Raw genomic sequence first — 14,641 nt, 5'->3', positions numbered from 1 at the left:
TAATTTTAATTAAATATAATATTACATAAAACACTATTTAAAAGAGTACCTTAATTTGAAAATGACCCAAATCATCTTTTATGGGTAAAATCTTTTTAGGTGTGAAAGGCACCCGAATGGCTCTAGCAAAGGAAAGAACAACACAATCTAAAAGTGTTATTTATACTCTTCTTTAAAGATTTTGTATATTTTTAATTATATTTGGTGCCATAATAATGCATAAGAGACCACACACAAAAAAAAACATTTTATTCCTACCAGGGGAACACAACATTGATGGTCTGGACTTGAGAGGATAGAGTTTTCCTTTTCCACTCTTCTCCTCAACCTCAAGATTACCACTTTCTCACCTAGGCAATGCTATATATTAGAACCCATTTTTTTAATTAGAAATACTTAGCCGTTTAGAATTCGATCAATTTAAGATAAACATACCATAAATGATGCAACATTAACTTCAACAAGTCAAACTTAAATACCCTAATTCATAAAAAAAAATAAAAAAAAACCTTTAATATCCTAGTTAAGATTACGTACGCGCACGGCCAAATTAAATTGGAGGAAGATGTGCCTATAAACCAAACCAAGCATGTGAATGTGATCATGGCTTCTAAGGTCCAGTCACACCTTACCAATACCATCTTCTTCTTCCTCTTGCTCATCTCTTCCTCGCATGGCGGAATCATCTCAATTTATTGGGGTCAGAACAGCGGCGAAGATAACTTGATTGATACTTGCATCTCCCAGTATTATGGCATTGTCAACATAGCTTTTCTAACCACATTTGGCAATGGCCAGACACCAGTCCTCAACCTCGTCGACCACTGTGACCCAGCTTCCGGCGGCTGTGTTAGCATGAGCAGTGACATCAAAACTTGCCAAGGTCTCGGGATTAAGGTGTTGCTTTCCATTGGAGGTCCCACCGTCAGCTACACCCTCACTTCTGTGGAAGATGCTCGGTAACCTAGCTATTCATTAAGGGTTTATTTATTTGAATAGGGTATATATATATATATATATATATTTTTACAATTTTACACCAATTAGTAAAAATTTGACATTTAATTTTCTTTTTGATAGGAGTGTAGCAGATTACTTATGGTGCAACTTTCTCAGTGGTCAATCAACTTCTCGGCCGTTGGGTGATGCTATTTTGGACGGAATCAATTTCGACATTGAAACTGGCACTGTCGAGTACTGGGACGAGCTAGCCAAGGCTCTCTCGGGATTCAGCAGCCAACTGGGAATGAAGGAAGTTTACTTGGCTGCAACCCCGCGATGTCCATTCCCAGACACTCGGCTAAAAGATGCAATTGCCACTAACCTCTTCAACCACGTCCAAGTCCAGTTCTACAACAGTCCTCCTTGCCAATACTCCAATAACAATACTGTCTTTCTCAAGAGTACTTGGAATGAGTGGACAACCATCCAGGCTGAGCAGCTACTTTTGGGACTGCCAGCAGCCCTCGATGCTGCAGACGGAGGCTATATTCCACCCGATGTGCTGGTAAATGATATTTTTCCCGAGATTAAGGCTTCTTCTAAATACGGAGGTGTGATGCTTTGGAGTAGGTTCTACGACGAGTGGTATAGCGAATTTATCAGGCCTTTTGTTTGAGTTGCATGCTTCCAATTAATTTCCTTAATCGGGGGCAGTTTTTTTTTATAAAATAAATCGCATTATATATATATATAATTGATATGGGTATTTTCAAGACCGCATAATTATGGGTAGAGGGCGGACCAGCGGATTGACCCAATCAGCCGAAACCCAATCAATTTAGATTCAAAACCATCAAGAAGAGCTCGCAGGTCGTTTAAATCAAATATAGTTCGTGGAATGATGTGAACAGCAAGTCACGTCTTTGACCCCTCACAAGGCTGCTAAGTCCGGATAATGTGCTAGGAATGGATTTATCGAAGATTCTCAATAATCTAATTTGAGAAGGAGTCATATTTCTCGATTTTAAACAAATCAAATCTTTACTAAAGCGGAATTCGCTCCTGATTAGAAATAAGTAGCTAAGGAAGCGTTATTAATGTGATAATATCTTCTTATTTTGGAATCTTATCTCAATTGTAAACATCTCATGCTATAAATAAGGGTCGGAAATCATTGTACAGAGAATAACGAATAATAACATACTATAACTTTGCTGAAATAACCTGAGGAACAATCGTGAATTATGTATCGTTCAGGCTTAACCACATAAAAATTCTTTTGCATACTTCTTCTTTCTTTCTTTTTCTTTGAATTTGTGTTTACCTTCTCAGTGCGGACAAACGAACTCCAATCGACTAATTTATAATGTTGACAATAATAGTTGGCATCCATGTGGCAATGCTAGTTAAATGAAGAGGGGGAAGAAAGAGATGGGAGGTAAGGAAAAAAGAAAAGAAAAAAAAAAAAAAAGGTAGGAAATAAAGAGAGGATGCGGATATTTTGTAAAATTTAATAATATCCAAAAAATAAAAAATAAAAGTCGTGACGATTGTTATTCTCAATTATGGGCCTGGGCTCGAACCTGTAGAAAGAGGCGTGGGTAATCATGCGGGCCAGGGCCCAACTAGAGGAATGACCGTACAATCTCGGCCTTCCAATGTAGGGTTTCTGTCAGAATCAATAGCTTCAAAAAGCAAAGCCAATTCGACTATCTACCGGGGAAGACAGGTTCTTCACGTCGATCTTCGAGTTCGAATAAAGACTGCTTATTGAAGTTGCATCTCTCAGGTGCTTCTATCTCGCTCTGAAACGCGCTTTGTCTCTCTCTCTCTCTCTCTGGTACATTATATGTTTGATGTATATAGGTTTTGATCCCCTTATCTATTTGCTTGACGAGAAAACCTAGGAAAAAGAAGGGAAATTATTATTATTCTTTTCATCAAACACAGCTTGTGTTGGTTTTCTGGTTCGGAACGTTAGTTTGATTTCTCATGTTTACTTCCATGGGCTGGGCAACCTTGCTGTGTGAATCTTGTATTTTGGTGGAAGCAATTGTTTCGTTCTACAACAGCAGCATTTTTGGGGATGCATTCATGCTTACCTAGGTGTACAATGTGCGTTTGCACTTGTAAGTTTGTCGTGGGCAGATATTTGTTTGTATGTTGGTGCCCCAAGTGTAGAAAGTTCTGAGAAGGAGGTTCAAAAGTATGCCAATCTTTGGGTTCTGACTATTGGATTTTAGAAAAAATGATGCTGGCAACAATCCTCAACATTGTGCATATCTTTAATGAAGAGAGGGACGCTATGATGGTGTGCAATCAGCATGAAGACAGATTATCATGGATTGTTGAGAAACCGGTATTCTCTGCAATTAAACTTTTGTTACCATTCATAAGGATTGTACGAACTGCAAAGTTATGTCATGAAAGGGCCTAAGCACTCACCTTAGGCTCATGGTACTTAAGTGTCCATATACAGATAATTGAGGAGGAAGGAGGATAAGAGCAAACCCCATGAATCAAGTGGGGGGATTTATGGGGCAAAAAGTAAGTTATTTTTCCTGAAAAAAAGTAGTCTGGAGGAAGAGATTAGATTGTGGAAGGTAGGGCTCATCTAATGTGGAACAAAATGGACACTACCAATTAAGACTTGACAAAGCTATTCTAGGAAAGTCAAGGGAAAAATCTCAAACTAAAGGGAGTTAAGGTGTTGGACTGGGGAGATTCAAGAAAAAATCATGATCAAGAGAGCTTGGTACAACACAATGCATATATTCCCTTGTGAGAAAATTTGAATATGTAATTATGTATATTTGGTTAAAAAGGAATCAAAGGAGGCAGCCGGTCAAGTGAAGTTAAAAATTATGGAAATTTGTATCAATAGCTCGATGCAAAAGACAAAGAAAGCTATATATACAAGTTGGGAAAAATAAACAACATAAACAGCAATGTGCCAAATCTTAATCCCATTAGGTGATGTTAGCTACATGGATTTTAGCTTGCCATTAATCTCTATCTTTGACAATGTATTCTTCAAGGTCATTATAACTCATGTCATATCTAAAACTTTTTCATTAAATTTCTGTTGGTCTTGTTCTACCATTGTTTTCCTACAAGTCACTGTTCTTAAAGGCACGCTTAAGTGCAAGAAAATCGCAAAGTGCAGTTCTAGTGCTTTTTCTTGTCAAAGGGTAGCGCAGATTAAGTGCGAAAAGTGCATGAGCGAAGAGCCCACTTAAGCGTGCTTATTTATTTATTTTTTCAAATTTTATTGTTTTATAGTAAAAAAAGTGTTCTTATTTTGTATCCTAATACACCAAAACACAGACCCATCTATTATATAAATATCTTGGAGTGTTGTAGAAGAGAAGGATTCAATATTTGGTCATGATTTTTTGATATGGGGTATTGTTGCTAATATAGCTAGAGTTGAATAGTCTAGATTTAATATTAGAAGCAAATTAAGGAGGCAATGTAACAACTAGAACAACAGCTTCAACTTCTAGCTCAGGACCATTTTTTGTTGAGAAAGTCAATTTGATGGCACTTATGAGGAAAATGATGAGAATTATTACTTTAATGATGAAGATGACTTTCTTAATCTCAATTAAATCATTGAAATTTAATTAACTGACCCTGTTTTGTTCTCTCTTATTATTAATTTTTGTCTTGATAGTATTATCTAGTAATTTAGTTGCAATTTTATATTATCTCTTTATTTTTTTTGTAATATTTGTGCTTTGTTTCGATTAAGTGCGCTTGTGCTTAAGCTGTAGAAGGCTTTGTGCTTAAATGGGCTTAGACACCTTAAAAACACTGTTCCTTATTGGAATTCTATGTTTGCATATTCTGGCAGGCAAGTCATGGGCAAGCATAACAATGTGGTGCCTAATGGGCACTTCAGGAAGCATTGGCAGAATTATGTCAAAACTTGGTTCAACCAACCAGCACATAAAACAAGGAGACGTAATGGTGAGTAATCAGTTGCAAGGAGAGATTAACTGAGAATTTGATAACTTCCATGGCCTTGGTGCTGTAGTTGTTATTTGACTAAGGGTTGCTGTTGTTGTACTCCTGCTTGCTGATACCATTCCAGCTAGGCAAAAGAAGGCTGTCAAGATTTTCCCATGTCCTACAGCTGGACCACTTTGACCTATTGTTCATGGACAAACCCTGAAGTACAATATGAAAATCAGGGCTGGTTGCCGTTTTTCTCTTGAAGAGCTGAAGGTCCGGTGACTCTATGATCATTAGCATTATACTTGTTTTATATATTTATGGCTTGAAGAGATGCAACATGTCAATTCTTTTTGGGATCAAGTTTCTAATATAGGAGATTAGTGTGAATAGTTTTTGGAGAATGGTCAGACTCCCGGTGCAGGAAGATAATTAAGCTTATTGCAGTTTTTGATGGTTACATGTATGAAAATGAAACCAAAAGTAACCATTTTATGCTGTTTTGAGTTTCACTATTTTTAAGATAGATACAATTAGAAACTGTTGTCTCTATTTCATATCATGTCTAGCTACTTGGAATCTTGGGGTGCCATCTTTGTTGGCTCAGATCTTATTTTTAATTTGCAGCTGTTCATTTTACTTTTTTAGCGTTTGCATGAGAGTTGACAATATATCTGGTGCCTGTTGATTGTTGGGAAAGGTTCTAACTACCATCCATGACTAGAATTTTGTAAATTAGGAATTCAATGGATCATTGTTCTTTATGCGTCAGATTTCAGATTACAGAGTTAAAATAATGGAAGTTCATTTTCTTCTCTCTAAAAGTTGGCAAGCTTGGCAATCACAGGCTGCGGGTATCCCTAAGAAGCTTGCTCCAACAATTGGTATTGCCGTTGATCATCGCCGCAAAAATCGTTCACTGGAAAGCCTGCAAGCTAATGTCCAGAGGCTCAAGACTTACAGAGCTAAGTTAGTTGTCTTCCCAAGACGTGCAAGGAATTTCAAGGTAGAACATTTTGAACATCAATTGTGCTTTCATTGTAATGATATTAGTGGCTTACTTGGGTCTTCAATCCAGTGTTACTCTATCCTCTTATAGACTCGAACCTTTCTTCCAGGCCGGTGATTCTAGTCCGGAAGAACTTGCGACGGCCACTCAGGTCCAAGGACCGTACATGCCCATTGTCAGAGAAAAGCCGAGCGTTGAGCTTGTGTGAAAATCACGGACGAGATGAAATCATTCTAGGCCTATGCGAAGCTGAGAGTGGAGCGAATGAACGAGCGCCACATCGGTGCCCGAATGAAAAAGGCGGCCGAGGCAGAAAAGGAAGATAAGGGAGGGGATGAAGATGTCAACTTAATCTCTGGTTGAAATGTTCTTTCTCAATCTCCTCTCTGCCTTAAAATACCCAGATAGATATATGATTTGATTTGCTAGGGGTGTTTCCACATAACTTTTTGGTTTTCAGTTTGTATTTACATTGTTTCTTTTGTGTTAGAGTTTTGATTTTCATTTAGAAAAAATGAGAAGTTTTAACAGGCTTTTTCATGTTAAATGGGTTGGATTGAGCTTTGTTTGATCGACTGGCCAAACCTAGGGATCACCCATGAGCCCGTTTAGGGTGAGTCGGGTTGGCTCGTTCAACTTTTAAGTCGAGTGAGTCTTAACAGGCTGAGTTTGATAAAAATGTAATTATGTCACTTATTATATTAAATGAGAAGTCTTTCTATTATTTTGAGAGAATAGCTTATTCTATTCCTTGGTAGCAATCAAACCACCTTTTTTAGGAACCTTATACCCTCCCCTCCATTATGCCAAACCAAATTTGACCTTATTTTTCATATATGGTCCTTAGCATTCAGATTAAGTAGTAATGAGATAAAATAGTGATAAAAGTAATTAAATAATAGTGTTCTCAACATGATAAAAAATGTGTTACTTGAAGTTATACTACGTTTAAAGGACATGTAGGGTATGTTTGATTGTATTATTTAGAATTTAATTTTAGGTAATTTTACTTAGAAAACAAAAATTATTTCACCCCTTGAAAAATGAATTTTATGAAAAAAAAATTTAAATACTTGTACTATACACATTTTTTCATAAAAAAGTTAATAATGTTTAATTGTTTTCATATAAAATATTGTAATAATTATATATTTTTTTATAATAAATATGTGCAATCAAACATACTCATAAATGTTACTCTAGTTTGGAGGATAGGTCCTGATAATATAAGGTTTTGGTGGTATTTATCATGCCCTTCAGATTCCTAAAGAATCTTTTCTATTCTTTAGTTGTGTATGAAAAGATAGAAATAGAATGATCAGAAGAAATGATATATTCTCAAATAAAAAAATGGAAATTTGAAATAAATAAAAAGAAGGATATGATTCTTCTTCAAATAACAATGACGAGGAGGAAAAGAAAAGGCTAGAATTTTTCACTTTTTGAAAAGCCATATAAAGTCAAATATAGCAGAAAAATGATATATATATATATATGTTTTATATTTATATATATGTTTCTTTTTTATGTTATATTTAAAGTTTTAATAATCTAAATATTCTTCTTTAATGTCACACAAATAGCATATATTAGGACGAGCCGAGATTTGCTGTCTTATTTTGCTGTCTTCTTTTCTGTCCAACCAATGAGAAGCAGCCACATCACCTATTTTTAAATAGTAATTTTTGTAAAAAAGTTATAAAATCAAACAAAAAAAATTATAAAAAGTTATACATATGTTATTATTTGATTTTATAATTTTTTTTGTTTGATTTTATAACTTTTTTATAAAAATTACTATTTAAAAATGGATGATGTGGCTGTTTCTCATTAGCTGGACAGGAAAGAAGACAACAAAATAAGACAGCAGATCTCGGCTGATATTAGGATACCTTTGCTTGGAGGAATTTTGTATGTTTCATCCATCACTCCTTTCCTTTTTTTTTAGTATACTTGTTGTTCACAATATAACACGTTGACATAATATAGCTTGATAAAAGTCTATGATTTCTAAAAGTTAATATAACTAACTAATATAACTTTAATGTCACATAATATAGCTTGGTAGTCATCAAGAATTGATACTTAAAGAGCTCTTATAGATATCTAGAATTTTCATTGTCATAGGCTTAATGACGTTGACACAATATACTTTGGTAAAAGTCTAAAATATAACCGACTTGCTTTTTATTTTGTCCATATTAATTCAGCTTCCTAAATCATAGAATAGGACAAATGTTTTCCAAAACTTAAGACGTCATATATGCAACATAGGGTTGGGAAAAAAATGTCAGTATTTTTTAGATGAAGAATGCATCACATGCAAGCATGGTTCTCATGACTAAAAACATATTTTTGCTCATGAATTTTTTCAATTTAATCATTTATGCCCTTTAACTTAAGGAGAGATCAATTGTTTCACTCAAATTTTAATTTTAAACCTATCATACACCTTATTGTTCAATTAGCACCACACGTGAAATCACGTGCAATTGAGGAAGGTGAAAGATGAAATTGATCTCTCATCTTTGTCTTTTTTCTCTAGATCAATACTTAGCTTCTCCATTGTTGTCGACGCCTCCATCTACTCAATGGCAATCATTGACCATAGCCTCTAGCCCCATTCCCATCTCGCAATAAATTGGTAGAACAATGTACATAATTATTTTTGTAATCATAATAATATACATATAAATTATTTTTTTATTAAACATAATATCTAAGTATTTGTTTATATATATATATATATATACATGCAGTGCGAGATGGTTCGAGTTTCATCTCTTAAGCTATACACACACATATATAGGGGCAGAGCCAGGATATGCCCAGTATTAGCCTTGGCTCGCTATTAATTTTGGCATGCACTTGGGCCCGGTATAAAATTTGGAAACCCTCCCTCAGTCCCTTTCTCACTCAAGCGTCCACTGTCCACCCTCTTGCCTTTCTCCTTCCCTCGCTTCGCTTGTTATGGGCTATGGGTTGCCTGTCTCTCGCTCTCACTCACTTCGGCCTCCATTGGACAACTCAAACCATCATTGAGGTCGTTGACTCGCTCGCCCTCCTTGGTCGCTCTTCCTTGATGCCTTTCTTTGGCTTCATCACTTTCAACGCTACCTCGGCTTCATCCATTTACCCTCGATCGTCGCTCCCCCTTGCCGATCGTCTACTCTCCCCTCACAAAAATTCCGCCCTCAGTAAAGACATTTTTTGGCTCCACCCCTGTACACACACAACGCTATAAAGAATTAATAATTAGAGGCGATGCAATTGGAGGAGATTTGGAAAGAATTTCAATTGAAGGAAGTAAATTGGCACCAGATAATCATAATTTTTAATAATAACAACTCATAATTAAAACGTAAATTATGAGCGAAAAAGATAATTGCATCCATCATTGCACGCTCAGAAAATAACTGCCTCAATTATACACCCAGGAAAAAATTTAAGTGAAATAGGACTCCAACAACAAAGAAAAACAGAATTCTAAACATCAAAATTTCTCAATATAGCCTTGAATTTTCTCAATTATCGGATCTGCTGCCATAAACAAATTAAGTTCCAATAAGACTAGTGGAAGGAAAGATTGATGAATAGGGGTCAAGAAATTAGCCCTATTTGAGTTTTACTATAAAGGTGTTATCAGATGAACGATTATGAACGAATAAAACAAAAATTCTAAATATTACATATGCAACCACTCTATAAAACCTTGATCCGGCACAAAATCTTCAAAATAGACAAATAAAGAAATTTAATGAAAACCCAACTAACAAGGCAAAAGCTTCAAAATTTTTGGAAAAAAAAAACGAACCATAATTCTAACGAACGAAAAATCTAGGAAAAAAAATGATAAAAATAGGTATTTGAAATCTTGAATTCTATATATACTTGAAATTGGAAAAACCAAGTCGTATCACAAATAAATATCCAATCACAAAAATAAAAATCAAATATTAGGATTCTATATTCACGTTTGCCTCGTTTTGATACCAAGTATTGAATTAATGTATAAAATTATACACAAATATAGAACATCTTTAAGATTTTGGATTTACACCTATTAAAGTCGTAATCAATAATAAGACGAGAGTAATTCATAAACATCAATTAATTAGAAAAATTGTACAAAGTAGTCTTTCTGTTTATCCTCATAATGTGATGATAGTTCTCAATGGGTAGAACTCAATAGATGTGGGAAAAATCGAGGAGGGGCTTATCCTATTATGCAACAATTATAGTAGGTCACCCATTAAGTTATAATGTAGCTTTAAACCCACACTATTGCCAACCCTTATTTGTATAAAATGGGTGACTTGGCATATTGTTAAAAGGTTGCAAGCAATATAGGCTAACACTTTTTATCTTATAGGATTCCAATTTATTAAAACTAAAAATCATTTACAATTGATGTTAGCTTACAATATGAAAATTTCTATCACATTTAATTAAATAGGGTGTCAAATAAAAAAAATATAAGAATACTTTCTATAAAAATATAAGAACCCTAAAGTTTAAACTAAATAGCTTAGTATGTGGAATAGGGTGTATTTCGTCGTCTATCTTTATATTTAAATCAAGATTGTATAGAAACAGAGAAAATAAACAAATATGATACGAAATAGAAACGAAAACAAAAAAAAGATCTTTTTTAGAAAAGTAAGAAACAAAAATAAAAAACGGATACAATATGAAATGGACATAGAAAAACGTCATTTTTCAAAAAAATAAGAAACAAAAACGAGAGAAACCCATAAATAAAAAAATATCAGAGCCTTTTTGTAAATATAATTTTAATATAAAAAAAATTATTCATTCTAAGAATAAATATAAATTCTATAATATATTCAAACAAAATTTAAAATAAATTTTAGAACAAACTAAAAGTTTTAAGTTCGAAATGAAAAAAAATTCATATTTATTAATGAATGAAAATGTGTTTCTAAAATAGAAATGTATTTTTGATATTTTTTAATATTATAAAATAAAATTATAAAGTAGTCCAAAAATATTTATTAACATCTTAAAAATGAAAATGTTTCTAAAACACTAAAATAATGTGTTCAAAAAATTTTCGTTCATCATAAATTTAAAACTTATCATCGGGAGACATCAATCGGCCACTATTTTCGGACCAAATTACATTATTCAAAATGTAAGTGCGGGCCGGGGGGGTGTTGGAGGGAGATCGGACTATGGGAGTTGGAGCCTTTAATATATTGTAATATTCAAATTTAAGTGGGGGGTGTACTATGGGAGTTGGAGCCTTTAATATATTACATTATTCAAAAATTAAGTATGGGAGTTGGAGCCTTTAATATATTACATTATTCAAAATTTAAGTTTGGGTTGGGGGCGTGGGTAGGGGTGCAAATGAGCCAAATTGTTCGGGTTTGACTCGATGTTCGGCTCAATAAAAGTTTGTTCGAATTCGTTCATTAAAGTAAATGAGACAAGTTTGAGCCTAACTTTAAAACTCGATTTGTAAATGAGTTGAGTTTGAACTCAATAAAATTCGACTCGTTAGCTTGTGAGTTTGCTCGAATAGAAGTTCATGAGTTAGATCAATTATAAGCTCGTGAGCTATCTTGAACAGGGTCTGCCCAAGGCATAGGCCTAAGGCCCCCAAAAATTTGGGGCACCCAAAAAAATACACTCCCCCAACAACAAAAAAATATAGTAGAGAACAAAATACCCCTCTCCACCCCCAAAAAAAAAAAAAAAATTGGAAAACTCCCAAAAAAATACAACACCCCACCCTACCCTAAAAAAAATTTATTATCGCCTAGGGCCCTACTGAGCCTTGGGCCGACCCTGATCTTGAATAGAAATTAGCGAGCTTATATGTTCATGAGTACCTTATTAGTTGATATTGGTAAAAATTAATAATTTTTATGGTTTTATATTTAGGATAATATCACTGAGATTCTTTTGTCACATGAAATAAAACAAGGTATGTGATTCTTAAAAGTTTTTGATATGTTAGTATTTTGTAAGTTGATATATAATTATGATTACTAATTACTATTATAATTTCAAATTACAAGTAATTAATTTGAAATTAAATTAAAAATATATTTATTATGTTATAATTTAGATTATATTTGTATTTTAAAAATAACTAGACAATTAACTTGATTACCTTTAAATGATATTATGGTCGGAGCCTATGGGAGGGGACTATGGGAGTTGGAGCCTTTAATACGTCTAGCGTCCACCTACTCGCCACATGTACGTTATCACAACCGAATATGCTTCCCAAATTTAAACGTCTGTCTTCACTCCCAATATCTCTCCGTCGCTATAAATGCAACCCTGTAGCCGCTCTTCTTGCTTGTATCGAATCAAGCTAAGCCAATTGCAGTCCCGTTTATCAGAAACGTCTTCAGAAACTTAAGTATGGGTTTGAAGGTCGGTTCTACTTTCTTCAAGCCTTCATCTTCTTCTGCGCCGTCGTTTGATTTGTGTTTGCGTGGCTTGTCTTCGATTCATTCCTGTTCATGGATTGAAGCGGAATTAAACGCTCCATTTTTTTCTTTATGTCGTTATTGCTTTCTGTTAAGATTCTGATAGTTGCCGTGGAAGCTAGTTCAGATCTGAATGAAAGGATTGATCTGCTCTGCTGCGTATGGATATTTGATTTGATAAGGATGATTTAAATTTTTAACACGGAGCCAAGAATTAACAGTAGGGTTAGAATTGCCTATGCTTTTGAGGGATTTGTTCTTGCTTAGCTTAATGTCTGTCGTGGATCTTTGTTTGATTAATGTGGAAAATGTTTATCTGTCAATGGATGCAAGAGGGATAGGTTTCATGTATGTACACATACGTAACACATGGGTATTTTCTTAGCAAAAAAATAAAATAAAATGAAATAAAAACACATGGGTACTTAGTTGGACTGATGATTGTTTGACCAAAATAATTTTCCTGGTTGCTTGGCTAATTGAAGGGGCAATACAGCTGTGTCACCTGTTTCTCGTATTGATTTGTGATCTTTACTCTAAAAAACTAGGGCATCGAAGATCTGTGATCTTTACTCTAATGATAAGGGCATTGAACTACAAGTACATAAAGGTCTTGCGGCACAGAGTTAACACATATCTCTCATATAACCTAGATTGACATAGAAGATGAAGAGGGTTTAATGGGTTTCGTGAGAAAAACATAGAAAAAGGTCAAAATGTTACACTCCCTAAACCCTTTTGGTTCAAATATTTTATTGGTCAAATTACATATGCATACCAAACTGTTAATTCTACCATATTCGTTCATATTTCACTTTAGTCTAAAATATATAGAGATCATCCATCGACTTCTAAGTCACACGAGCTTGTACGTTTTTAATCATAACCACACGGGTGACTTTCACTTTCGGTATAGGATTAGCACTTTAACACTCTATCACCTTCCTCGTAAGTCGCAAGTTAACATACGGTTTAAAAGTACTAAATTATATTTTGGTCCCAACATTGTCTATAACATGACAAGAGAAATACAAAATTCCATAATGAGATTGTGAACTCCTGCAGCTTCAACACAGGAGGTATACCCCTCGAGATTTCAATGCTAGAATATGTTGCATCTGCTTTGACTCAACAACCATGGCGGATGAAATAATATTATTTGATGTGGTTGCCTTCTCTATCTGTTTTCAGATTACTTTACGTCTTTCTAAGGCTCTATTTCTTTGAAATCCATCCAAATGCACTTTTACCAATGAAGCACACTGGTTTCACATGCCACTAACACATTGATGTGAAATTATTTTGGGGGCCTCCAGGAGGAATTTGAGGAGTATGCCGAGAAGGCTAAGACCCTGCCTGAGAACACCAGCAATGAGAACAAGCTTATTCTGTATGGACTGTTCAAACAAGCAACCGTTGGACCAGTGAACACTAGTTAGTATTTTCCTCCTGTTAAATACACTTCTGGAATCAAAATAGCTTCTTCTTGCTGTTCATTCGCACATTTTGCATTCCCCATAGTCTCTTCTTAGTTCTTACACATTGCTTGGTGCATCTGATCTGCAGGCCGTCCCGGCATCTTCAATATGAGGGACCGAGCAAAGTGGGATGCCTGGAAAGCGGTTGAAGGTAATTGGTTTCGGACATTGAATCACACAACATTTATCTGATCGAACATTTGTTGTTTATGGTGGCCGAGTCATTTGGTTTGGATTGTGTGGCAGGAAAATCCAAGGATGAGGCAATGAGTGATTATATAACCAAGGTGAAACAGCTGCAAGAAGAAGCTGCTGCATCTGCTTAATTCAAGAACTGCCTGTCTTTCTTCCCCTTGTAACTGTGTTTGAAAAACTGGTTGAAGTTAATAACAGCAGCAAACATTGTGGTTTACCCTTATTGTGCTGTATCTTCTTCTTCCGTATATGAAGTTACTTGTGCCTTGATCAGGTACAACAGGGTTTTTCTTACAAGGGTATTATATCAGGCTTTGAATTTGCTGCCTTGATCCATCTGTAGATGCCTAAATTTTGATCTATATATTGCTGTATTTTGAAATTCAAATGTTCCATTCTTTTTTAACTTCTTATTAAAGTCTAGGTGACAATTGTATTCTAAAAGTATAGCAACTCCTAAAACGTATTTAATTGAATATCATTATTTTTATGCGTTATACATTTTTTTAAATTTACTTAGATAGTATTTGTTAATTAAGATATAAAAAAAAAAAAAAAATAAGATATGAAAATCATTTCAAATAAAAGTGATT

General features: G+C 34.5%; 2 protein-coding genes and 1 pseudogene across 2 annotated transcripts; all 3 read left to right on the top strand.

The window, feature by feature from the left end:
• Positions 1-603: 603 nt before the first annotated feature.
• Positions 604-1,618, top strand: LOC127786824 (acidic endochitinase-like). The gene is made up of 2 exons (XM_052314511.1): positions 604-959; positions 1,081-1,618. Exons 1-2 carry the CDS (start codon positions 604-606, stop codon positions 1,616-1,618), a joined length of 894 nt encoding a protein of 297 aa, XP_052170471.1.
• Positions 1,619-2,740: 1,122 nt separating this feature from the next.
• On the top strand, positions 2,741-6,643 carry LOC127787273 (60S ribosomal protein L13-1-like; annotated as a pseudogene).
• Positions 6,644-12,148: 5,505 nt separating this feature from the next.
• LOC127787272 (acyl-CoA-binding protein-like) lies at positions 12,149-14,345 on the top strand. Its single transcript, XM_052315236.1, has 4 exons — positions 12,149-12,319; positions 13,692-13,809; positions 13,942-14,004; positions 14,100-14,345. The coding sequence occupies exons 1-4, from the start codon at positions 12,308-12,310 to the stop codon at positions 14,177-14,179; spliced, it is 273 nt and encodes a 90-aa protein (XP_052171196.1). The 5' UTR covers positions 12,149-12,307; the 3' UTR covers positions 14,180-14,345.
• The last annotated feature ends 296 nt before the right edge of the window (positions 14,346-14,641 follow it).

The sequence above is a fragment of the Diospyros lotus genome, chromosome 12 (genome assembly GCF_014633365.1).
Source record: "Diospyros lotus cultivar Yz01 chromosome 12, ASM1463336v1, whole genome shotgun sequence".
Taxonomy (NCBI): domain Eukaryota; kingdom Viridiplantae; phylum Streptophyta; class Magnoliopsida; order Ericales; family Ebenaceae; genus Diospyros; species Diospyros lotus.
The sequence above is the reverse complement of the archived record's forward strand: the minus strand, read 5'-3'. Positions and strand labels throughout refer to the sequence as shown.

Coding starts and splice junctions, on each gene's coding strand:
- LOC127786824 (XM_052314511.1), top strand. CDS start 604: ATGGCTTCTAAGGTCCAGTCACACCTTACCAATACCATCTTCTTCTTC. Junction 960..1,080: donor ACTTCTGTGGAAGATGCTCG/GTAACCTAGCTA, acceptor TCTTTTTGATAG/GAGTGTAGCAGATTACTTAT.
- LOC127787272 (XM_052315236.1), top strand. Junction 13,810..13,941: donor CGTTGGACCAGTGAACACTA/GTTAGTATTTTC, acceptor TCTGATCTGCAG/GCCGTCCCGGCATCTTCAAT. Junction 14,005..14,099: donor TGCCTGGAAAGCGGTTGAAG/GTAATTGGTTTC, acceptor ATTGTGTGGCAG/GAAAATCCAAGGATGAGGCA.